At 43.9% G+C, this 23,117-nt stretch overlaps 4 protein-coding genes across 6 annotated transcripts; 3 read left to right on the forward strand and 1 right to left on the reverse strand.

The window, feature by feature from the left end:
- Window positions 1-3,983: 3,983 nt before the first annotated feature.
- LOC131289436 (H/ACA ribonucleoprotein complex subunit 2-like protein) lies at window positions 3,984-4,987 on the forward strand. Its single transcript, XM_058318693.1, has 3 exons — window positions 3,984-4,240; window positions 4,316-4,388; window positions 4,466-4,987. Exons 1-3 carry the CDS (start codon window positions 4,072-4,074, stop codon window positions 4,695-4,697), a joined length of 474 nt encoding a protein of 157 aa, XP_058174676.1. The 5' UTR covers window positions 3,984-4,071; the 3' UTR covers window positions 4,698-4,987.
- A 732-nt stretch (window positions 4,988-5,719) lies between these two features.
- LOC131289434 (uncharacterized) lies at window positions 5,720-7,899 on the reverse strand. 2 transcript variants are annotated; one of them, XM_058318692.1, is made up of 2 exons: window positions 6,155-7,899; window positions 5,720-6,081 (listed from the first exon to the last, which is right to left on the reverse strand). In XM_058318692.1, the coding sequence occupies exons 1-2, from the start codon at window positions 7,676-7,678 to the stop codon at window positions 5,890-5,892; spliced, it is 1,716 nt and encodes a 571-aa protein (XP_058174675.1). In that variant the 5' UTR covers window positions 7,679-7,899; the 3' UTR covers window positions 5,720-5,889. The 2 variants fall into 2 exon arrangements, with proteins under 2 accessions (XP_058174675.1, XP_058174674.1); XM_058318691.1 differs by having other exon boundaries at window positions 5,720-6,084.
- A 391-nt stretch (window positions 7,900-8,290) lies between these two features.
- On the forward strand, window positions 8,291-9,265 carry LOC131287691 (uncharacterized protein C16orf52 homolog A). The gene is made up of 3 exons (XM_058316768.1): window positions 8,291-8,496; window positions 8,563-8,775; window positions 8,855-9,265. The coding sequence occupies exons 1-3, from the start codon at window positions 8,394-8,396 to the stop codon at window positions 9,040-9,042; spliced, it is 504 nt and encodes a 167-aa protein (XP_058172751.1). The 5' UTR covers window positions 8,291-8,393; the 3' UTR covers window positions 9,043-9,265.
- A 310-nt stretch (window positions 9,266-9,575) lies between these two features.
- On the forward strand, window positions 9,576-12,170 carry LOC131286735 (glycosyltransferase 25 family member). Of its 2 annotated transcripts, XM_058315731.1 has the most exons (6): window positions 9,576-9,970; window positions 10,039-10,267; window positions 10,380-10,912; window positions 10,975-11,178; window positions 11,237-11,757; window positions 11,830-12,170. In XM_058315731.1, the coding sequence occupies exons 1-6, from the start codon at window positions 9,750-9,752 to the stop codon at window positions 11,952-11,954; spliced, it is 1,833 nt and encodes a 610-aa protein (XP_058171714.1). In that variant the 5' UTR covers window positions 9,576-9,749; the 3' UTR covers window positions 11,955-12,170. The 2 variants fall into 2 exon arrangements, with proteins under 2 accessions (XP_058171714.1, XP_058171713.1); XM_058315730.1 differs by having other exon boundaries at window positions 11,237-12,170.
- The last annotated feature ends 10,947 nt before the right edge of the window (window positions 12,171-23,117 follow it).

Raw genomic sequence — 23,117 nt, forward strand, 5'->3', positions numbered from 1 at the left:
ATTGAAATAATTTAGAAAATTAAAAGAATGCATCGGTCATTCCTTTACATCATACTTTAATTTAACAGTTTCAGTTGTGAATATATTTATACTTTAATATATTAAGTATGTGTTGTAAATAAAAGAGAAATACGTACCCTGTTCTCGATTAGATTAATTATGTGTTCTTTTCGGATTTCATTTTGAGCTGTTCATACATTTCTTAAGGTAAGCTTACTAGTGCAACGAGCATTTCCTCTGGTAAATTTATTGTGGCTTTATTCAGTCCAGATATCACATATTTGTTTATTACTAATTATCATAAATATATAATTACTCTCATATAAAATATATCTGAAAACTATCTACAAAATACATACATTTACTTAAATTTGTCCACGATGGCACGATGTCCAAACAGCACCAGGCAGACGTAAACGATCTTCGACGGATAGCAATGGGATCCATCCGAAAGTCGCACCCGCTGCAACTGATGCAACTGAACGGTGAATTCTGCACGGCACTTGCTGAGTCCACAAGAGCAATGGAATCCATTCGCCGGGCACATGCATCCGCTGCAGCTGATGTGGATGCCCGCGGATGGTCCTGCAAGATTGTTGAAGCTGCAACTGAACACGACACTGATCACGCCTGTTCACTTGTTTCACTGCCCGAGGCTTTCGCACAATATGTATCTTGCACAATCCTGTAAATATATATAGCACGATTAACACCTCACATCTTAACAGCACTGTTAGTCTAATGGTAGTACTTACTTTTCTTTATCTTTCAGGTCCAAGGTTCAACTTCTCGTCAGCAGCAGCCTCGTCAAACATATAAAAAGATTCTACTTCGTGAAAGAGAAGTTGTACATAAACACTTCTGTGTCCCACTTCTGTACACACAATGCAAAGGATAGAAAATCTGAAACTCACAACACAACGCCACGTATGTGGTGTAGTGCATTTTTTTTCGTCACTTACACACACATTTTTTTGACATATCTCGCCGCCATGACATGCCGAACCACCGTGGATGCCTCCATAGAAAGAGCTTCCTTCCGTCATCAGCGTTCGGAAGGCGGACGGTATGACGGACGCTGTCAAAAAGGTTGGTTGGGATGGGTTTTGAGGGGGGGTATCGGAAAAGGATTGGGCTTTTGACATAACTCTTCTCAAATATGGCACCCCTTCCAAAGCGACATAAAGTCACCTTCTATATTTATACACCTTGAGCGCGACGTCGCCTGACAGGAGCTGAACTCCATACTCGGGGTCCACACTACAGCGCGACGTCGCCTGACTCGGGGTCCACACTGCAGCGCGACGTCCCGTTTCAAAAGTAGCCCAGTTTCGGCAGAACAATCGCGCAAGCCAAGCGCGACAGAGGTAGGGGAGTAAGGTAAGGTGGGGCAGGACGCGCCCCTTAAGCGAAAAACATTATTTTCTTCCATTCCTTTCATTAAAAAGTCTCTAATTTTCATAGTTAGATAAATAAACATCTTGTTTATGTATGAAAAATATCAAACACTATATCAAACTAATCAATTTCATATTAAATAAGATTTTCCAAGGGCCTTTCAATTTTTGCTCCGTTGACAATAGTGGGGCAAGATGGCCCAGCCGGTGGGGCAGGACGCGCCACTACGTAAACATGGGGCAAGATGGCCCAAAACAGACAGGAGATGGACCAAGGTTGCTTGTTGAAAGGTTAGTCTATGCAGAGGCACTAGTAAACAGTCCGATACTGAGCCCATGTAACCCACATTGGATTGAATTTTGTGGTGCACCATTCAAAAGACAGTTTGGGTATAAATTCGTTGCTGAATTCCGAACAATTATTAAATATTTTCACGGATCTGTTTTTTGCCTTTTATACAAACCGCCTTAGTACAACCTTTACAATTACATCAACCTTGCAGGTAGCACTTCTGACAGAGTCAAAATTTGACGTTTTGTAATCTAGATGATCTGTGGTTTGAAAACACAGTTGAACATCATAAAAAATTAACACAAATTTCATATGAAGAACTAAAAACTATTCGTTTCTTATGAAACTCACATGGCATGTTTAATATAAGACTTATTTAAATCAACAATGCGTTGATAATGGAGGCACCGTGCGACTTGCTCTTGTTTTACTGGTGCGTCCTGCCCCATTGTTTACATTTGGAATGCTAGGACGTCTTGCCCCACCTAGGCCGGCGCATCTTGCCCCACTCTGAGGATCGTCCGTTTTATGTAATTTATTCAAAATTTTGAGAATTTTAAAACAGTTTCTCTTCGGTATTCGTTAAATACCATTATCAGGTAGTAAAAGAAGGCCTCGGTGTTTAAAAAATATAATATCAAAGCATGCCTTACCTTACATAAAAGTGACAAAATATTAGATCATTTAGAGTCAATTTGGTTTTTTCTCGTTTTCTTTTTGAAATGGTTATTTCGTGCAGTGAAATTTACATAGGCTGTAGTAGATACGTTGATGAACATATTCTATTACTTAAATTATTTTAAAATGGCTTAATTCAGCGTAAAACAGGCCGGGGCATCTTGCCCCACCGGCGCGTCTTGCCCCACCTTCCCCTATGTGGAAATATGTATCACATTGGGGCGCAAACTCGGCTAAAATTTTTTGTTGAATTTTGAGGTAGTAATGCATGATATTTGTTTAGCTACGTATTTTATGCACCCTGAGTGAGTTTGTCGCTTCTACATTTGAAATTCACTGAGAAAACCACCTAAAACAACCATCGACGATATTTTGCCCCACCGTAGGAGGTATATATTTCTCCGTCATCTCCTACTTGTTGAGTGCAGTTTGTTTACGTTTCGGCACCCCAAAAAACTTTGGTAAAAATATCAATTAAAACGGAGTTTCATAACTGAATTACATTTGTGAAGGCTAGAAATAAGTAGTACAACGAAAAATCCGATGTTTCGGGGAGAATATTAATCGTTTTTTTCGCGTTTGTGTTTCGGTTTGTTTACGTTTTGTCCAGATGTCGGTTTGTTTTCGTTTCGAATTGACATTTGACAAGAGCTAGCGCGACGTCGCGTTTTTCGCTGTTTCTACACTAGCGCGATTTGTGCGACATTTTTTTTTTGTATGGAGTTCGGCCGCCTGTCAGGCGACGTCGCGTTTCGTGACGGGACGTCGCGCTGTAGTGTGGACCCCGAGTAAGGGAACAAATTGTTCAACTTAGCGTAGGAGAATATACCCCGACTCGCATACCGAAAGAAGAAAAAGAAGAAGAAGACCCCTTAATAGATCTTTCCATGGGGTGGGACAAGCCCGCTAGGCAGCTCAAAACATCGTCTTAAAAACGTCCTACGCGAGGAACAAACGTCCTGCTTTTTTGTATGGGGGTGAAACAAATGCAGGGCGTTTCGAGCAGTCGTGCTACTTTGTCCTACTTCCCATACAAAACTGCTCGATGTTTGTTTCATTTTAGGACGTTTTTAGGACGATTGCTCGAAATTGCCTTGCAGGAAGGTACTATTGGCGCATAGTGGTGGGTGAAATGCTGAAATGAGGAACTCCCCCTAGGAGCGATAACGATCCTGATGGTCCTGGAGACCATTCACAGAATCGATTTAGCCTGTGGATCAATTCAACCATTGTTTGTCTAATTGTAACTTTAACAAATAATATGAAAAATAGGTAAGTTTGGTAAGCACGAATCATATGACGGATTGGGATTCGGATTCGAAGATCCGGATCTCAGAATGGATTTGAATCAAAAGATTCGATTCCCAGTAGAGATTCAGTTTCTCCATCACTAATTTTGACGTTTCGATCCCTACAACAACCAAGATGATTACACACTGAATGTTTAGTATGTAATCATCTTGATCATCACACAATGCTACCAACATGACAGTCAAGTCCACAACAGCGATCTGTCAAATTGCTGGTCAACCAAAAACCAAACCCGGTTTACCAAACACGTGCAAGGCGTCTCAGCGGACCATAGATACAGAGATAGTTTTGTGAAGAATAAATCGACACCCGGTTTACCAAACACGTGCAAGGCGTCTCAGCGGACCATAGATACAGAGATAGTTTTGTGAAGAATAAATCGACACAGAAAGCATGGGTAAGATTAAAATCGAAAAAGCCGACGCAAGTGAAGTGTCGGCCAATGAGTCGGTATTGAAAGACGAGGACGACTATGAGGAAAAGCTGCGAAACGCAAGCGCTATCGCCCATCCGATGGCATCAAAGAAGCTGACCAAAAAGATCCACAAGCTCATCGAGAAAGGTAAGAAGCAACACGCGGTAACGTGGTGAAAAATGGCAACTAATAACTCATGGTACGGTGCATTTGGAATTCCAGCCTCGAAACAAAAGACCTTCCTACGTAATGGACTGAAGGATGTTCAGGTTCGTCTGCGCAAAGGAGAAACCGGGTAAGCATCGCACGTGCAAAATTGACCACGAATAAAATCACTCATGATTTTTTTTCTAACCTTCATCCGTTATATAGAATCGTTGTTTTCGCTGGAGATGTGACGCCAGTCGAAATCATGTGCCACCTGCCAGCCGTTTGCGAAGAAAAGAACATTCCCTACTGCTACACGCCGAGCCGCAAGGATCTGGGTTCGGCCATGGGAGTGAAGCGCGGCACGGTAGCGATGCTGATCAGGGAGCATGCGGACTATAAGGACATGTATGATAAGCTGAAAGTTGAACTAGCCACCCTTCCCGTGCCTACGTAAGTAGACGTAAGCAACTGAGCCCATATGAGTGGATGCGAATGAATTAAGATAAGAATTTTAGAGTTATTACGTCTCAAGCCGTATGTTTGAAATCACTTTTATCAAAGTTAGAATTTTCTCTAATGAATTCAGAATTTGAATTTTATCAAACGGAAACAGTTTTTCATTTCTTTATAGACAGCCAAATTTATTTAGTATTTGCTACCGATCAGTTTTTCAAAAGGATGAAAGAGTACACTTAAATTTGTCTATCGCTAAAATCATAATAAACCTGCCGTATAAAACCCTTACGATTTCGTGTGGAAATGTGTTTTTCTTTTAAACTGTTTGTTGAATAACATAATAGTCAATAAATAATATTCGCTCTTTTGGATGACGTGTGAAGGTAAAGCTTCCGAAAAATGGGACGATGGGAACGTGATCGTGTCCTTCCTAAAATTAAGTTTAGCACCTAGCACTGAATACACTACTAACATTTAAATATTTTTGAACTTAATATCGTTACGCGGAGAACACCTACACGAGATTGCGATACATTTGCGACTAAAGCCAATTCGTAATCGAATCTGAGCTCGAACGAACAACATCTAAATAATGTTTTGTTTTGTTTCTGTCTACGTACATTCAATATGCAAACGCGACAAATCACGAAACTAAACGTGTAAACTAGTTGACATTACATGAAGGCTACTTTGATCTGAGATTAGGCTGGTGTCAGTGCTTTGTCGTACGATGTTTTGTCGGACGACAGGTCCGCCAATTTTTCTGTAATTTTTCAATTTCTAAGGCAATTAAATGAATTTTATTATTTTTCTTAGATGAAAGCCACAACTCCGAGTTTATAAAGTCCAACTTTGTTGACAGATAAAATCGGATGCGTCCATCCGATAAAATCAAATGATTTTGATTTTGTCGTGCGAAGAAATCGTGCGAACCTTGCAGCTGTCAAATCCCATACATTTTCGTCTGTCAAAAGATCGTGCGGTAAAGCAATGACACCAGCCTTAGTCGGATGAGTCGGTTAGTATATTGCTACCGCATATCGATTCTACGTACAAAATTCGTTCAAATATCGCCTATGAGTTTTGGTATGAAGTTGTATGATGCTTTGGTACTTGTACGGCGGGGGTACATTGATTACATGATGAATAATGAATGATGTCTACGTCACGATGATTAGTAGTAGGGATATTCAGTTATTCGGGGGACTCTCGTCGATCGACGAGTCCTGCTCGCGAATGTAGTTCATGAGTGGCGTCGGTCCCATCCGGTCCTGTATCGTGGCAGTCGATTGCCGCAGAATGGTACTCGGTGGGTTCTGTTGCGTCCAGATGCCGTACAGTCCCGTCTGGTTTGCCATGCTATGCGGTTGAGATTCTTGCTGCTGCTAGAGGAAAATGGGAATGTTAAAAAAATTAATTAAAATTGGAGAAAATGGTTTCTACATCGAGACATACCACCCCCGAAGGTTCTTCGACGAACGGTGGGCCTATGTTTGGCGGTGGCATCATCATCATCGGTTGCAGTCGATGGATTGGTCGGCAGGAGAGCAGCTGTATCGCTTCCACCAGCCCATCCTGGCTAGTGATCGACGAGTGCCAGGTCGAGTCGGGTGTTGTGCTTTGGCTTCGATCGCCCAGGGACGATTTGGCCGCCGGCCCCGATCCGGCGGAAGTGGCCGGTACGGCGAGCTTCGAGATCGGCATCAGTCGCGTTTGGTTCCAGTGTACCGTGGTTTTATCCGCCTTCGCTTCCCACGGCATCGACCAGCGGCGCATTTGACTTTCGGGATCGAGAGCCGCCTCGGAGTTGACTTCCCCGGCGGCCGCTTCCGACCAACGGCGCTGACCATTCAGTGTGAAGAGTGGAAAATTGAGCGGTGAGCGTGAACCACGATAGAACGGTGCCTTCATGCCGGACAGATGGCCCGGGTTGGGCAAGGGTCCTCGGATGTTGTCGAGGTAACCCTGGATCGGGCTTGGACCGCGGATGTCGTGCGGCGATGGACCGCGGGTTTGTTCGTACGCCGTCGTGCCGTGATCAGAGGAGGACCCTTGCGTTGAAATGGAACCAGTACGGTCATAAAGCCGAGCGTTTTCCTGCATTTTAAGCCCAAAGTGAGGCGAGGGAGTTTGCGAACGTTGCTCGACGCCTCCACCGCCACCGCCAGTCCGAGCAATTGTTGCCGCGGCCGACATCGGATGCTGCATCATTGGGCAATCGGGATCGTGTGGAAAGCCAACCTGCGTTTGGCACTGGTAGCAGCACATAAGCTGAGCGAAAGCATCGCATGACGCTACGCAGAACTGATGCTGTAGGTTGATCATCGTTTGTGCGTTATCCTGCAGGATGAGTTGGTTGTATTCCTTGATATGTAACAGTTCACTTTCCTGCTCAACCGTGGCTAGAGGTTGCGTTTTAAAATCCTGAAGCACACTAACGATGTGCGATTTAACCGTGCTGGTCGCCATAACGGAAGCCCGCGCAAGCTCATCCCAGGCCGTGATGAATTGAAATGCCATATGCGACGGAATCTGTGAGGTGACGAAAGGTAACTGCGGAATCTGCTGCGATTGGGGCGGTGGCTGTGCCTGCGGCCCACCGGTCCCAGCAGCGCCGGACACATTCACACCCGTAGTCGACCCTGTCCCAGCTTGACCGCCGGTTCCGGATGGTTGGTCGAAGTACGCCCACGGCTCGAGAGCAGCGATGGTTTGCGCCAGTCGGTATCCGGCCGCACAGAGATTGTTCATGATTTGCAAGTAATTGAGCCATGCTCCAAGGCATTCACTGACGGCTGACTTGGCAGACCCTTGCGAGCTGCTCGAACTAGTCGAGGGTGAGATGGAGGAGTTGCTATAAGAGAGCGCTCCGGACCCGAGTGAACTGCGGGGTGTTGTTTGTACCGGCAACTGTTGCTGCTGTTGCTGCTGCTGCTGCTGCTGACATGCCGCCGACAGTGGGTCATCTTGATCGCTCATGGTTGGCGAATGGTGGTGTACCAGCCGATCGATAACACGATAGTTTCCCGGGTCGAGTCAAAAATAAAATCGTTTGCAAACCGGCACTATCTACCTTAATTCAAAAATATCGTAAAAGCACCCGCACGGTTAGCCAATAGGCCATTTTAGTGCCACCGCAAACGCACTAAATCCCAAAAAGGATTTATTCCGGGCACAGACAACGTAAACTATAACCATTCGCCCGTGGTTGACCGACGATGACAAAGAAGTAGAGAATTCCGATGGATATTATGACTTCGATTTGTTTACGCCAAGAATAGTTGAATCGTGCATGGTCCATAAAAATTATTAACATTTGGTGAATTTTATCTTAGAATCGTAAAACAACCTTTAACTATAAAAAGATTAATATCAAATGGAAAAAAAACTTTTTGCTGTTATGTAATTGTTGAACAAACACAAAATAATACAAAATAACAGCAATGTTGCATCTTAGGAAAAGTGCTAATTTTAAGCACCAAATTTCATGGGCTGCAAAACCCTACAACCGTAGCATTCTGATCTCCATTGCACAATTGACGTCTCGTGGAATATTTGTCAAACCATTTTTCCAAACATAAACACATTTGAATGCTGCTAAGTTCCACCAGCTACAGATGTGAGGCGAAAAGATATGTTTTCTTAATTTGTGAACATTTGCAGTCAAATTGTATATCTTACGCCGTTGCTGACAATGGATAAGTTAACCACAATCAGTGCGGCGTTGTTTATGGCTGCGGACGTATGCGCCATTGTGAGTCTAGCTATGCCTGATTGGATTGTTACCAGTGTAGGAGGTACGAAGAAGGTTCTTGCGAAGAAAATGAACTGTTTCAACAGAGAACTGTGCTTTTTTATTCTAGGGGAAACACGGTTAGGCTTGATGTGGACCTGTATGACGCTATATAATAGGCCACAAGTCTGCTTCACCCCTGAGCTACAACCGGAATGGCTGATTGCGTTAATATGCATCTTCGTGGGATGCATCTGTATCACCACAACCATCATACTCCTAGCATCGAGCAATTGGGATCGCAATGTTATCCCGTACGCCCGGTGGGTTGGCTTTACTGCAAGTAGGTATAACCATTCTCTGTTATCGCTATCTTACTGTCTGGTTCTAAGGTGAATGGTTTTTCCTCATACTCTCTTCAGTGGTGTTGTTTTGTCTGGCGGCAGTCATATTTCCCCTCGGGTTTCACGTCGACGAAATCGGTGGCCAACCGTACCATCTACCACAGTCACATCAGGTTGGAATCTCGTATATAATGTTCGTACTAGCCCTATGGATCACGGTCATATCGGAACTGTTTGCCGAGAAGGTTTGTCTACCACAGTTCTAATCCGGAGGAGCGTTCCGGTTGCTCAAGTATTTACTTCCCCTGCAAAAAACGACGTACTGTAATCGAATCAATTGAATAATACTTCTTAATTTCCTAGTAATGGAATTGATAGGTTCTAGATGTAACATTAACCAAAAAGGAGTCTAGCTTTTAAGAGATGTCTGTAGATAAATTATGATTTGTGAATGTCCTAGTGAGAAATAAATTAAGCGTGTGATATTTCCTTTAATTATCATTACACTATTCTCATGATAGTTTAATAAAAAATAACAATTATCATTAAAAAACATGACTTTAAGGGTTATCAAACTAATCCATGTGGCAATGATAAAGAGCGTATCGGTATGTGTTCGGAAGCAAAACATAAACAAATCGTCTCAAGATGTAAGAAGGAAGGCGGAAGAGGCGAAAGAAATGTATGGGCCTCTTTCAAATGAAAGAAACAGAAGCAAAAACATAAAACAACGTCCAGCATGAAGAAGTCGCAACGTTTGACGTTTTCATTACATAGATTGCGCTGCTGCTGGCGGGTGGTTGGTTTGGGGTTCATTGCTTTGCTCCTACGTTTCAGTGTTCGTGGTGTTTACGCTCAAGCTGACGTAGCTTAACGTTCTAAACGAAAGCTGATATGAGTTCACGAAAACGGGCTGCTGCGATTGTGGTGCACAAGACTCGCTAGATCTATTTCGCTTCAATCTGTTGCCACGATGTGTTCCTTCCGGTGCGGTGTCGTGCTTCCGGTGTGTTCAATTGTTTTGTCCGCGCTCGTGTCGTTGTCGCTGGTCGTCGCTGGAGATCATGTTGAACCAACGCTTCAACTGCCCACGGTGATGGTTGCAGTTTTGGTGCGTAATAAGGAACACACGTTGCCGTACTTTTTCTCGTACTTGGAAGAATTAGACTATCCCAAGGACCGCGTATCGCTGTGGTAAGTGGTGCAGTTTCTTTGCTAGTCTCCTATTATCACTTATCCGTTGCGCTGCTCCTCATCTGCAGGATACGATCTGATCATAACGAAGATCGCAGCGTAGAAATTACCAAAGCATGGCTGAAGCGCACAACTGCCCTGTATCATAGTGTAGATTTTAAGTACCGCAACGAACCGCAACGGAGAGCGAGTGAGAAAACCAACACGCACTGGAACGAGGAGCGCTTCACAGATGTGATTCGATTGAAGCAGGAAGCCTTGCAGACGGCCCGAAACATGTGGGCAGATTTTATTTTCGTAAGTTATGTGCAGTCGATGGGGTGTACTGCTCTCTTGGGTTCTCACCGCTGATGCATTCATTGTAGCAGTGCAATGAGGGTATTCAAACAACCATCTTTTATGTTTTTAGTTTCTGGACGCAGATGTTTTTCTGACTCACCGCGAAACCCTACGGCATCTGGTTGGCCTGAACCTACCGGTCGTTGCACCGATGCTCGTCTCGGATGCACTGTATTCTAACTTTTGGTGCGGTATGTCACCAGACTACTACTACCAGCGTACGGACGACTACAAGAAGATCCTCAATTATGACCAGGTCGGTCAGTGGGCCGTCCCGATGGTACACAGCGCTGTGCTGGTGCACCTCAATGTAGCTCAAACCCGTCAGCTTACGTTCGAGAAGAAGAACCTTCCGGCTGGTCGGTACGATGGCCCGGTCGATGATATCATCATCTTTGCCATGTCGGCCAACTACTCGGGCCTGCCGATGTACGTATCCAATACTCTGCTGCACGGATACATCATGGTACCGTTGGAGGCTGGCGAGACGGTTCCGGGCAAGGATGTGGAGCAATTGACCAATGTGCTAAGCTATATAGTGATCGAGTATGGCGAGGTGAAACTGAAGGAGGACTTAAGAAGATTTGTCCCGAGTGTTCCCAAGTATGCGCTTGCGAGGTAAATATGAGCTTATTCGTTAATAACTTTTTTTTTTAATTTCGAAGGGACAAACTATCACTCTCCAATATCTACATGATAAACCTAAACCGGCGGGAGGAAAGACGAACAAAAATGTTGAAACATTTTGACCTACTCGGTTTAGATGTGGAACATTTTCCAGCGGTCGACGGCAAGCAATTGGATGATAAGAAGGTTCATGATTTGGGCATTCGTTTTCTGCCCGGTTATGCTGACCCCTTCCACAAACGGTGCGTATTGGGGTCTTTATGATTATAGAACAAGTGAATGATGATGCTATTTTTTCAGCCCAATGACGATGGGAGAGATTGGATGTTTTCTCAGCCACTACTATATCTGGGAAAGAATGGTAAGATTGAACCAGCAGGAGGTGCTCGTTCTGGAGGACGATATCCGCTTCGAACCGTTCTTCCGCCGGCGTGCTTACGGTGTGTTGAGCGATGCGCGGCGCATTGGCGGCTGGGATTTGATCTATTTCGGACGCAAACGGCTGCAGGAAGAGGAAGAAAAGTGGATCGATGGTTCGGAGTACCTCGTCAAGGCGGGCTACTCGTACTGGACGCTCGGATACGTCATTACATTGGAGGGAGCAAAGAAATTACTCCGCGAAAACCCACTCCAGAAGCTACTGCCAGTGGACGAATACATACCGATCATGTTTGGCAATCACCCGAACGAAAGCTGGGCCGGACATTTCCATGGTCGTACACTGAACGCCTGGAGTGCCGCACCGTTGCTGCTCTACCCAACGCACTACACCGGCGATGAGGGCTACATTTCTGATACGGAGGATTCCGCACGCATCGATGGCACGTTGCCCGCCGTCGGTTCGGGTAAGGGCGGGTCCTCGACGGTTGTGAACAATGATACGCGCGATGCAGCGCCGGGTGAGCCGAAGAAGGGCGATAAGGAGCAGCTACCAAATGCACCGGTTTTGCTAGCAGAATCCGGCATCGGACAGAACGAGCACGATCTGGAAGCGAAAAACCGACGGAACGAACTTTAGCGTACAAGGAACGCAGCGGTAGGAATAGCATTACACCAAAAGAAAACCTAACTCGAACAAACGTAGTAAATTGAATGCGATAATATAACTGTGCCTTATATCGAACTAAGGAATTTAGGATAATACCAAGTTTAAGTTTACTAAAACACATGCCATGTAATCTCGTTTCTCTCTGAGTAGAAATGTTCTAAACGCAATTAATAAAAAAGGGACGTTATATATAAACCCTCACGAGTTTTTACAATGTACAATTTATTATTTCAGCAGAAAATACCAATCAAGGTATCTGTATCTCAATCCCATTCAAATGTTTATTTCATAAACTATGAATCGAGGTAGAATATTTGTCGTATCAAGTTGTTTGCCTACAAAAGACCATTCATTTGTCTGTTGCTGAAAATTGGTTGAGGCACTTTAAAGTTATTAACAATTCGGCTATTTAAGTCATTATTTAAAGCTGTGACCAAGGTTTTTGAAGCTTGTTGGCGCGCTGCAGCTTTATTCTAGTGGTGGGTAAACCGAATCCCCAAATCCGAATCCCAATCCAAGAAACAGTCGGAACAGTCCAAGCAGCGGATTGTTCCAAACTGTAGTTTTTGTGTACAAAATTTTGAAAGACCTGGTACCAACGTATTTGGGGGGAGGAAAGTGGTTGGGTCTGACGTGCATCGGTATCACACTCGTAATGCCGGTGAGTCAAGACTTCCCGGCTATCTGTCTGGAAATTCGTTGTTTTTCAAAGGAGTACAATGGTATCCTGTGGTAATCCTGTGCTTGTAATGTATTTAGTAAATGTTGTAGTTTTTGAGCCTTACTTGGAAAGCACGCCAAAAACTCAATCTATGTCCAATAATCCGTTCTATCCAGCGTTCGATACGAGTAAACTGAAATCAATTACATTATCTCGACTCGTTAGGTGACTAATTCGGCTGATCATTGTGAGTCGATTTAAATAGATTAGGATCAAGTCAGAATCGAATCAAATCAAGTCCCAAACAAATTAAATCTGATTCGAATCCTAATCGAATCAAATCTTTAGAATCCGTCAAATGGGCTTCGAATCTTTAGAATCCCTCTAGGGATTGAATCTTCGAATCTTCCGAGTCCCGATGGTCGGACAACAACAAACCAAACGTCAAAACCAGTATCAAATCGGTCGCCTCTTCTGCACCAACCGCAGACCATAAATAAATTGTCCTACCATTTCCCGTCCAGCGACGGCAAAACCCTTTGCAAGTGCTTAACTGAATGGAATGGTGTTACGCGATATGGAAAAAACAATTCTATCGTAATCTGTCCCATTTCCGTAGTGTTCACAGTGTCATGTGAAAGGGGGACGTGAAAAAGTGTCCATCGTGTAATTGTTTTGTGCAGTGCGTGTGACAAAAATAAAGGTGAATGTTTGTGTATGCTTGCCGTGTAAGATTACAAGTGATTTCAATGTCCGCTTGAATGTAAGCAAATTTCTTACCACCTGGAAGCTTTCGGGTGGCCCTTTTTCACGGGAGGGTTTCGTGCGTAGTTTGTTTTTGCCCTCACGACGACGGTGGTATTCCAGTACATCCGCTTTGAATCCGTTGTTTGTGTTTTCGTCGGCCATTCGGGGAGAAGACAACGCGTCGCGCAAGCAGAACAAGCAAGCGGTGTGATAAACCTGAACCGAGTGAAAAGTACGCAGAAAAAGTTTCAGTTGGGTTTCCATGGCGATGATCCCGAGACACTTCGCGGAAAACTGCCCCGATGGAGATGCATCTGTGAAAGGTTTGCGATAAAAGCAACCAGGGCGAAACGGCGTAAAAGGTAAGATTCTCCTTCCCTCCCTTTCTCCATACTAGGTGATCTGTTTTCCCCCTACTGCGGGGTTTGGTATTATCCAACCAAATTTACAGCCCTAAACAAGATGTGTAGCATCGAACGGATGACTGTAACTTTTATGTTTATTGCTCCAGAATCGAAGACAATCCTAATAAACAAAGCGTGGAACATATTTCCTGGGAAAAAGAAAAGAAAAACTACTCATTTTCTTCCGTGACGCGGTGCGTGTTTTTTCCGCTTGAAAGTGTGTTCCGACGACCACCAGTTTTTGATTCGGGGTCGCTGTCGATGTGGTTCTATTTTTAGCGGTGGAAAAGAGGAAACAGAAGAACAGGAAAACCAACCCTCGCCGTACGCGCCGTGATGCGTTTGTGGTGATTGTAAACAAATGCCGCTGGTGGGGGCATTGCATCGTTGCGTTTTCTGGCGGAAGGGACGGGCGCGATAAGCGATAACCAATAATTCGATAATGATGTAAACAAAGCTCCTCGCCCAGTGGCGGTGGTTACGGTCAATGCCCCCGCCATTCCCTGCGTCCATCTACTGTCAGATAGGTAAAGCGAAGGGGCTTAGTGGGGACAGTAATGGACCGCAATAGATCGATTAGATAACACCTTGATAGTATTAATTGGTTTGCCACGCCGCGTTATCATCAGCCAAGCCGGTAGTAACCGGTTGTAACCATCGTAACGCCTCCTGAATGTAATCTCATCCTGAAAGGGGGAGATTTAAATTGAACAGAGTTACTGTTTTTTTTTTATTCTCAGCCCAAGCTTATGCGTCATTTCGAGCCCCTCAAAGCAGCCGTCGGAGGTGTGCATTTTCATGTACTGCATCGACTTTGGCATGGTATTCGTTTCACAATCGGCGGGTAGGAGGCAACCCCGTCTCTGTATGGGGCAGTCGCGCGCGCCGGCGCATTTTCTCCATCCCGTGCGTTTTGGCTCCGCTTTCCCTTGAACACCTACTGCCCCCCCAACGCTGGCCAGGGGGAGGTTGCCAGTGAATGCACTTTCCAATTTTCTATTTTCATCCCGGAAAGGCAATGAACTTGAATCCTTCCGTCCGAACATCGCATCGATTTCGACGACCTTTTCCTGCCGACTGACGCACACCACCAACGCCACGATCGGGATGTTGCGGACTCACGGGCATGTACGGCATGCCGATGCACACCAATGCAAGTGCAGTGCAAAAAGCGAACATTTGGAGAACTTCCTCCCACCGAAACATAGTCCTTTTCGTGGCCACTGCAGTGGCGTGCATGTATGGGTTGCAACCCGTGCATTATTTAAAACGCGCAGTTGCAACGCGAAAAAATCACTTTCCATTTCAGTACTCGGCTAAAAAGGCCTCACCCTTGTATGGCTTTGATATCAGGAAGACGTTTTCTTTCAAACATGGCTTATTAGTGCAGCCTACTGACGTCGGATGTCATGGAAACACGAAATAAAACGTCGCTTACTGTAATCGTTGTATTATAAATAGACCTTCCAACATGGTGGTTCCTTTCCACCCAAAAATGTTCTCCCACCCGGTCTTCCTGTTACATCATCGGAACTTTTGCACAGAACCACGGTACGCAAACACTTCTTTCCGTTTCCTAGCGTTACGAGCGTACACGAACGTTCCCGGAAAACCTCCGGTCGTAGTTCTGTGGATCGTTGTCCTTGGCGTCATCCAGTTCATTGGTTTCGGCGCATTTTTCCGTACCTAGAGAGGGACAGAGAGAAGGAACCAAGAGTGTGTGTGTGAAGATGATTTGGGCTTTGGCAGTCGACGGAGGTGATTGCATCACCACGCCCTGAACTGTGCGAAGGTATGCGCCCTGACCTAGGCCAACGCCTGCTGAGAAAGTTCATGTTGGTACCGGGATCATTGAATATACGGGGTTTTGGGCCGAGGCTACTGGCCACCTGCCTTGGAAGGTCGTTACCGACCGGCAACTTCAGGATTTGTTTACCCTAAGGTTATGTGAAATTTAGTCAACCGAAACAAAGTCCAAAGAACCATCTTTGAAAGTTTCGCTGGGTTGCTTTAATAACTTTAGCGGCATCGATGTAGCAATCTTTCCTATACTAAACTTAATTTAATAAAACAAAAAGGAAACACTTTCCGGCGATCCGTCATCTCCGATACGGAGTTAACCTTTCGAAATATTTCCTTTTTCCACCTTCATTCTTGTTCATGCTATTAGAAAGTTATGTTTCCCAGCAATGTGTACGACGTGATTAGGGAAAATAAAAAGCATTTGTTGCTTTTGAGATCAAGTCCTCGATCTACAAAGTTTAAGTCATATTAGGTCCCATTTAGGGCGGGTAAAGGGCGCATTTTCTTATATTTTCTGGAGAACGATAGGAAAAGAATGGTATAGAAGGTTGTGTGTATCTGGTTGCCTTCGTCCATTGCGATCGACTTAATAGAACGGAAAATTTTAGTGCTTCATACAAACAACTCATCTCAACTTTTATCGGATTTCTTCACGATGTCAGCTTTGTGTTCTTTCCAAATCAGGGAGATTAAAATTGTTGAACATGTTCCTGTTATATGTTGTTATATCAAAATTCAATGGAAATAAGTTGGATTGTTTAAAACGTTTAAAAATGAATAACGATGAACTTTCAAATATTTTATCTTTTGTCACTTTTTTGTGTAACTTTATTATTTAGAAAGTTGATACTCCATTCAAAAAGGAACTACTTTGAAAACATTGAATCATCGTTTAAGGTATTCGGCCTGGGCTTACAGTTTCCTTTCAATCATCTGGCCTTTTTTTGGAAATGCATACCGACACCTGTTTTAGGAGAACGACAACAAATGGTAGTGTTTTCGTGAGCGATGGAGTCGCCTGGTGGTTGGACCTTTTCCACTTCAAAAATCATCTACGACAGGTTTTGCGGGACAAGATGGAAGTCAAAATTGGTTTCCTTGCCCTTATTTGGAATCCAGCAAGAAAGTTCCATCAAGTACATAACGAGATTATATAGTCTTTGAACATTTGTGACAACTTTACCTAGTTTAAGGTTCGCAGTTGCCGATCGTTTTCCACCGGAGCCGTTTTTTTTACCCTGCACCGAGGTGAATGAATTTCCTTTCCGTTACGTGTGGTGTACGCTGGTACGGAGAATACATAATTCTCTACACGAAATCGATGCAGGAATGACGATACGGACCGAATGGACCGTAACGAGCCAGCGCCATGCAAGCGTGCAAAAAGAAGAATAATCCAGCGTTTCGTGGTCGGAAAAGAAAGAAAAGAATCCAGCGGACGGATAAGCGAAACGATAAACAATATGAATGCTAAATACTGCGCGAACCCCGAGCGTTGTGGTAGGTCAGGGCACATTGGTCGTTCTCCATCTCAAGGTCTCTTCTTCTTCCACGGAGTTGCAGTTTCTTTTCGTTCGTGATCGGAACTTTTCTTGGAAATATTTCTTTTTACTTGACTTGGAGTTAAATGCTTCCTTTCTTGGGTGTGAATCACCGATGTGATGTTTGATTTCAAGTTTGTTTTTAAATTATTACAGAATCAGTTGCTACACTGAGAAAGGAGTAGTTATCTAATAAACTTTTAGTTGTTGTTGTTTTGTGTGATCTTCTTTTAATCATTAATATATGTTTCTTGATCTTTTATGAATGTTTTAAAACAATTTTGTTTCCAGTTGTGTCTATACCCAAATTCTTTATTTTATCAATAAAAAATCAAAAGATATATCGTAGCTACGATTCGGTTCCCTTTCCAAGGATAAAAAATAAAACTTCTCCCAATCTTGTGAAGCACTTAGTTATCCAATGTTCGGTCCCAAGTTTCGTCGATGCTACCGAACGAAGACACTCCGAAGCATCGCACTTCTCAGCTTCCGGTGGTCTGTTTCCTCCTTTGGATTTCCAGATGCCCAATCTATTACGTAAAGTTTTTCCCTCCCACCAAACGCCCTAACGCATCGAGATAGATCTTACGAGCGACGGCTGGATGCCGGAACGAGGGGGAAAAAAAGGAACACCGGCAGATGATAAATAGCTCTCCTTACGTTTGCTGCTCGATTGGTGCTGGGCTCGGTAATCGCCTCGGTGGGCGTGCGATTTTCACGACGAGCGGACGCCGAGCGTGGTGTGAAAATTCAGTGATCCTTTGTTATGATAACCGGTGGGACACAATACGAAATCCTTCTTCATTGCTGGGCCAACCGAAAATGGATGATGAGATGCCGTTCCGGTCATGTCAAGGATGTTTGTCTCCTTCGCATGCTTGGATCTATTCGAACGGGTATTGTGATTCTATTCCAACCTTTTTTGGTTATTTTTCAAATGTATCTAAGGATGTTGGAGGAGGTTTTCGAAGTCAATCGAACTTTGACAAAATGGGTTTTGTATGTAAGAAATTAAAAGAAATGTAATGAGAAAGTAATAGAAGAGATGTAACACAAAGATAAAATAACATTGATGAATAGTGTAAAATCTTTTAATGCAACAAATAAAAAAATGCAATTTGTAATTCTCCAAATCTTACGTTTTTGATTTAGTTGCTAGTGATATAAATTTGTCAAAATCAGTGTTTAGTCCATAATTTTCCCGCATATACCTGGGACCTTTGAACGTAAATCAAACTCGTCTGGGGGAAAAAAGAAGTAAAATCCAATGCTTAGGATCGGTTTCGGAAGCTGAGCACTCATGCCGTCTGCATTGTCTGTTATTCAAACGTCCTTGACCCCTTGCATTGGGCGAGATAAACCAGACCGTCGGTGCCCGTTCCGATGTAATGATGAAAGCAACGCTTCACAGGAGGGGGGACGGTCGAAAGGTGAGGAAAGTCAATGAGAGTAAGTGAAAATCTCACGTGCGACTCTTTACCTTCCTCCACGAGGACACGACGCGGGGATGCTGGCCGTGTTTGCTGGTGAGAGAATGGTTGAGAAAAGTTTCGAAAGCCAGTCCCCTCCTTCTTACGTCATTTTTGGGGTCGTGTACACAAACACACACACAAACACAGACTTGTTTGCAAGGACGAACTGGTTCTGGCATCTCTCGAGTTTTACTCGGAGCTCGCGAGGTCGCTTTCCCGTCACAACAACCGATCCTTGCAGACGGAACCCATTCTCTCACTCGGGGCCGAAGTGAGCTGGAGCTTCCCCGAGGTCTTGCAAGGGAACTCACTCTCACGGAGAGCTTTCATTTTCATGGTGAAGCTTTTCCGGCTCCGGTTGAAGGGGAGCCATCTTTTTCAGGTAAATGTTGTGTGTGTGTTTATTTGTTGTGTACTCCTTATTTTCTTCTTCTTGAAGCAAATCACCGTAAGCTTTCAAAGCTCCGTGTTCACTTTTCCCTCACTGCCGTAAAGGGAGGCGATTTGAGAAGAAAAAGCCGCCCATCCCAGGTGCGGTGGCGGGTGGGGAGGAAATCCAAGTCGCTGCCATTGCTCTTATTGCTAAGGACGTAGAGCCTAGTCTGGCTTGCTGTAGCGACGACTGTGCTAACGACGTACGCCCGTACGCGCTCTTCTGCTCCGTCAGGACGTCCTTGACTAGAGGTCGCCGGTTCATTGGACCAATTTGGCCAGACGACAACGACGCTGGGCGATATTTTTTACGCCCCTTTCTCCGTCACACAACCCACCCCCACACACACACCCCTTTGGCGCTCGCACTTGATTACGGTTGATTTCCGCAAATCTTCTTCCTGATACGTCTGGCAAGGGGGTAGTTTTCCTGGCGTTTGCTCCGTTTTGCGATTTCGGTCGATTCCTCGTCGGGGACTGTTTGTTATTACTGTGCACGGGCACGAGTTCTGCGTGAGGGTATATTTTTGTATGCCTAACTGAATCATACTACTAGTGCGTTTGCGGTCGGAGCTGGGAGATAGCGGATCTAGATTAGACGAAAAACCAACTAGAAGCATGAATGAATTTTCTTTTTCAAGAGGACCTCTTGGTGGTCTTGTTGTTTATTGGTGTTATGTGATGTAAATTATCATGCAAAACTTTTTTATACTATTTTAAATTCCTACAACCATGATAACCGGATTCAAATGTAGAGTACCTTGAGATTTGTAGCTAATTTTTTTTAGCCCTTTCCCGACCAAGGGAAATATTTTTTCCGATCTATAAAACTCGTTACTGTTTGTTCAACTATTATCAAAACGATTCTTTTGAAACGAAACATCAACCAACAATATTTGGAAAGTTTATTAGACTTGATAAATTTATAATTTATTTACAGAAATGGTTAAGATCTTTTTTGAGAATTTTTAATTTTTTTATTGTAATTTTTATTGGAAAGCAAATAAAAGAAATTCCGATATCATAACTATACTCGTCGTTTATTTACTTTTAAACTTTTTTTTTATTTTTTTTACATTTTCTGGTGATATTCTCTTGTTTTAAACCCCAGTCAAAATATTGTGTTGTATTGCCAATTTAAGTCTTGAATAGCTTATGGTCCAGAAAGGGTTAAGCTAAGGTACTTTACAGAAAACAAAAAATTATAGAAATTTAGAATTAGAATAAAGATTAGTTTATTCACGTTTTACTAAGAACTAAAACAAAATGGTAAAACATAATTTCAATGAAAATGTTGATAATATAGGTGAAAATAAAAGCGTCAAAACTAAGAGACATTGCACAAACTTTAGAACTATAATGGCTTCATGTTCGTGTTTCGTCTGCTCCGGTTCACATTAATTTCTGTTGCTAACACTGAGGAAAATATTTGGATAAACCCTATTTGAAATAACTTAAAGCATTCATTAAAAAACGGTTAAAATCTAATACATTTAAATTTTTCCAGTCCTCATGAAGGGCATACCTGGTTTGTAGCTAAAGTTTACCTGTTAAAACATGCCAACTTAGAATTTCTTAGAATCCACCGTTTTCTACCCAGCATTTCCGACTTGTTTGAGTTGCCCAAAATGTTATTTCCGAGGGGCTTAGAGCATTTTTGGTTTTCTTTGGTTCGATCAAAGTCATAGTTGTTGCGCGGATTCACGCAAAGTGGTTCGTGCGTTGGTAAAAAATATTCCCTCTCATTTTCCCATACAGGATGGGAACCCGAAAATACTTCCAAAAGGTATCCTTACAAGAAGGTGGACTCTCTATCTCTTTCTCTCCTTCTCTCTAGCGCACATTCCATTACCATTTCCCAGTGCCCAACCACTCACGCACGCCACTTTTGTCCTTGTTCCGTCTGTTTGCTTTCGCTACCGTCAAAGGGCAACGGCCTGTCTGCCGATGTCGTCATTCTCAATTTAAAAGGATAAACAAAACCTCACCACGGGAGCACAAGGGGGTTGGGGGCTGGAGAATCCTGCCAGAATCTTTGGCGGAACGAACGCGCGCGGTAAGCTTGTCTGGAATTTGATTGGGCTTTTTCAAGAGAGAGAGAGAGCAGGGAGTGAAGGAAGTAAAAAACAAACACGCAAACCGAACCGGAAAGCCCAAGCGTTCCAATTGGGACAGGAAACCGTAGGAAGACCTGGTGGATCTGGGAACCGCGACTTCCTCGAGGATGAATCTGAAGCTGATTCACGTCGTTTGGAGGCTGCGTTTCAGGTTCTTTTTCCTCGCTAACCTTCGAAGAAAATGTTGAGAGAACGGAAGCGCCCATCAGACTGGTCGCCGTGTTGCGTGCCATCTTTTATGCTGGCCTCGCGAGTTTGGCTCCGTGAGTAATTCGTATCGGTTTATTTTGCGAGATTTAACTTGAGTCATGGTGAGAAAGTTCTCCACTTGGTTCATCGGTTGGCGTAAATTTAAAGTATTTCTCTTGATGGCAAAAATTTTCCACATCGGTCGGTAGATAAAACAACCGAATACCGATGATGTGTTTCTGTCTGGTTCGTGCCCTAAGCATTCGACGTCTAGGGCTGATTAGGGGTAAATTTAATTAGCATTGTTATGTGCGCCATCATTCTCCACGCCCTTGCGCTGTTGATACACACTCTTCACATAAGGACAATATCCCCTCATGCTAGTACTCTAATTTAATAGTATTAGCATCAGATTGAAAACTTTGCCCTTCAACTCCGCAAACATGGAGGGTGCGTTTTCCCAGAAGCTATTTTACTCCGAGCTTCAACTTTCGTTCAGGTCTAACTTCACCGGGTTTGTGTCTCAAACTCATCCTAGCAAGCTTTGGAGATTGTGTTGGGTATGAAGCTGTCCATCATGTGACGAGGATTAGCAGCAGCTTGTGCGTGGATCCACGGGGATTATTATCAAATAAGTTGTCCTTCAAAATTTCGCAGTAAACATAAAGGGCTCGGAAGGAATTGGATGTCCCGCTTTCGGTGACAACACTGACATTATGTTCCATTTTGCACAACATTTCCCATTTCTGTTTGCGTTCCACATACCACAAGTCCTAGATTGTCCCGTTCCGAATAGTAATCAGCGCGCGATAAATGGACCACCTCGAAGGGAACTCTCCTTTGAGGACAACCCTGCGGGGTTTGGCTTAAACTTTGATGATATTTTATGGCACACCGTGCTTGTGCTGCAATCGGTGGGCTGCTGCAGTGCATCGTCGTTCGTTGTCGATGTTGTGTCCTTCGTGATACAACCTTCCCCTCTGGGGTTGGGGGGGTGAAAAGAGGGACGAAACGTTAACGACTAGTTAGCTAACAGGAACAAGGCTAATGGGTTGGTTCGGTTCGGCTCGGTGACGGAATGGGAAAAGTTTCCCGGTTCGTGTTCGGCAACCGTACTCTCCTTTTTGTCACTCACTCAACGCAGTCGAGTGTTGGTCGAATCGAGATCGACAAGATCAGGTTGGACATCAAGGCGAACGCAAGGACATCTCGTTTCCGGACCGATGGCCTTTGACCAACGCGGGAGGCGACGGGACGGGGCTAGGATGCATATCTAAATGCACATCGATGTCATTCCAACTTGCCAATTGGGGATCGAGATTAAGACAATTTTAGTTTGATGTGTTTGCCGACGTGCGCAAACGGGGGAGTAATGGTGAACGTTTTACCACTCAGCAGCTCCTTCACATTACGTTTAGCTTTCTTAGCAGCTGTTGATAGCTAATTACAATACTCTATTTCATTTCGCAGGCATCATAGTGTTCTATAATTAAAAGAAAAACAGATGGGAAAGGTGTTAGTAAGTGAAACAAGCGATTTATCGTTGATTTTATTTAATTAATTGTCAATGGTTGTTTAAATCGATACTGTCAAATGATGGTTGTTTTAACAGGGAGCTTCCCGCTAGGCAGCTCGAAATATCGAAACGTCCTCCGCGCGAACAAACGTCCTTTTTTGTATGGGGATGAAACAAAAGGAGGACGTTTTTCGAGCAATCGCCCTGCTCGTCCTACTCACCATACAAAACTGCTCGATGTTTGTGTCACG

Source organism: Anopheles ziemanni, chromosome 3 (assembly GCF_943734765.1).
Source record: "Anopheles ziemanni chromosome 3, idAnoZiCoDA_A2_x.2, whole genome shotgun sequence".
Lineage (NCBI taxonomy): Eukaryota > Metazoa > Arthropoda > Insecta > Diptera > Culicidae > Anopheles > Anopheles ziemanni.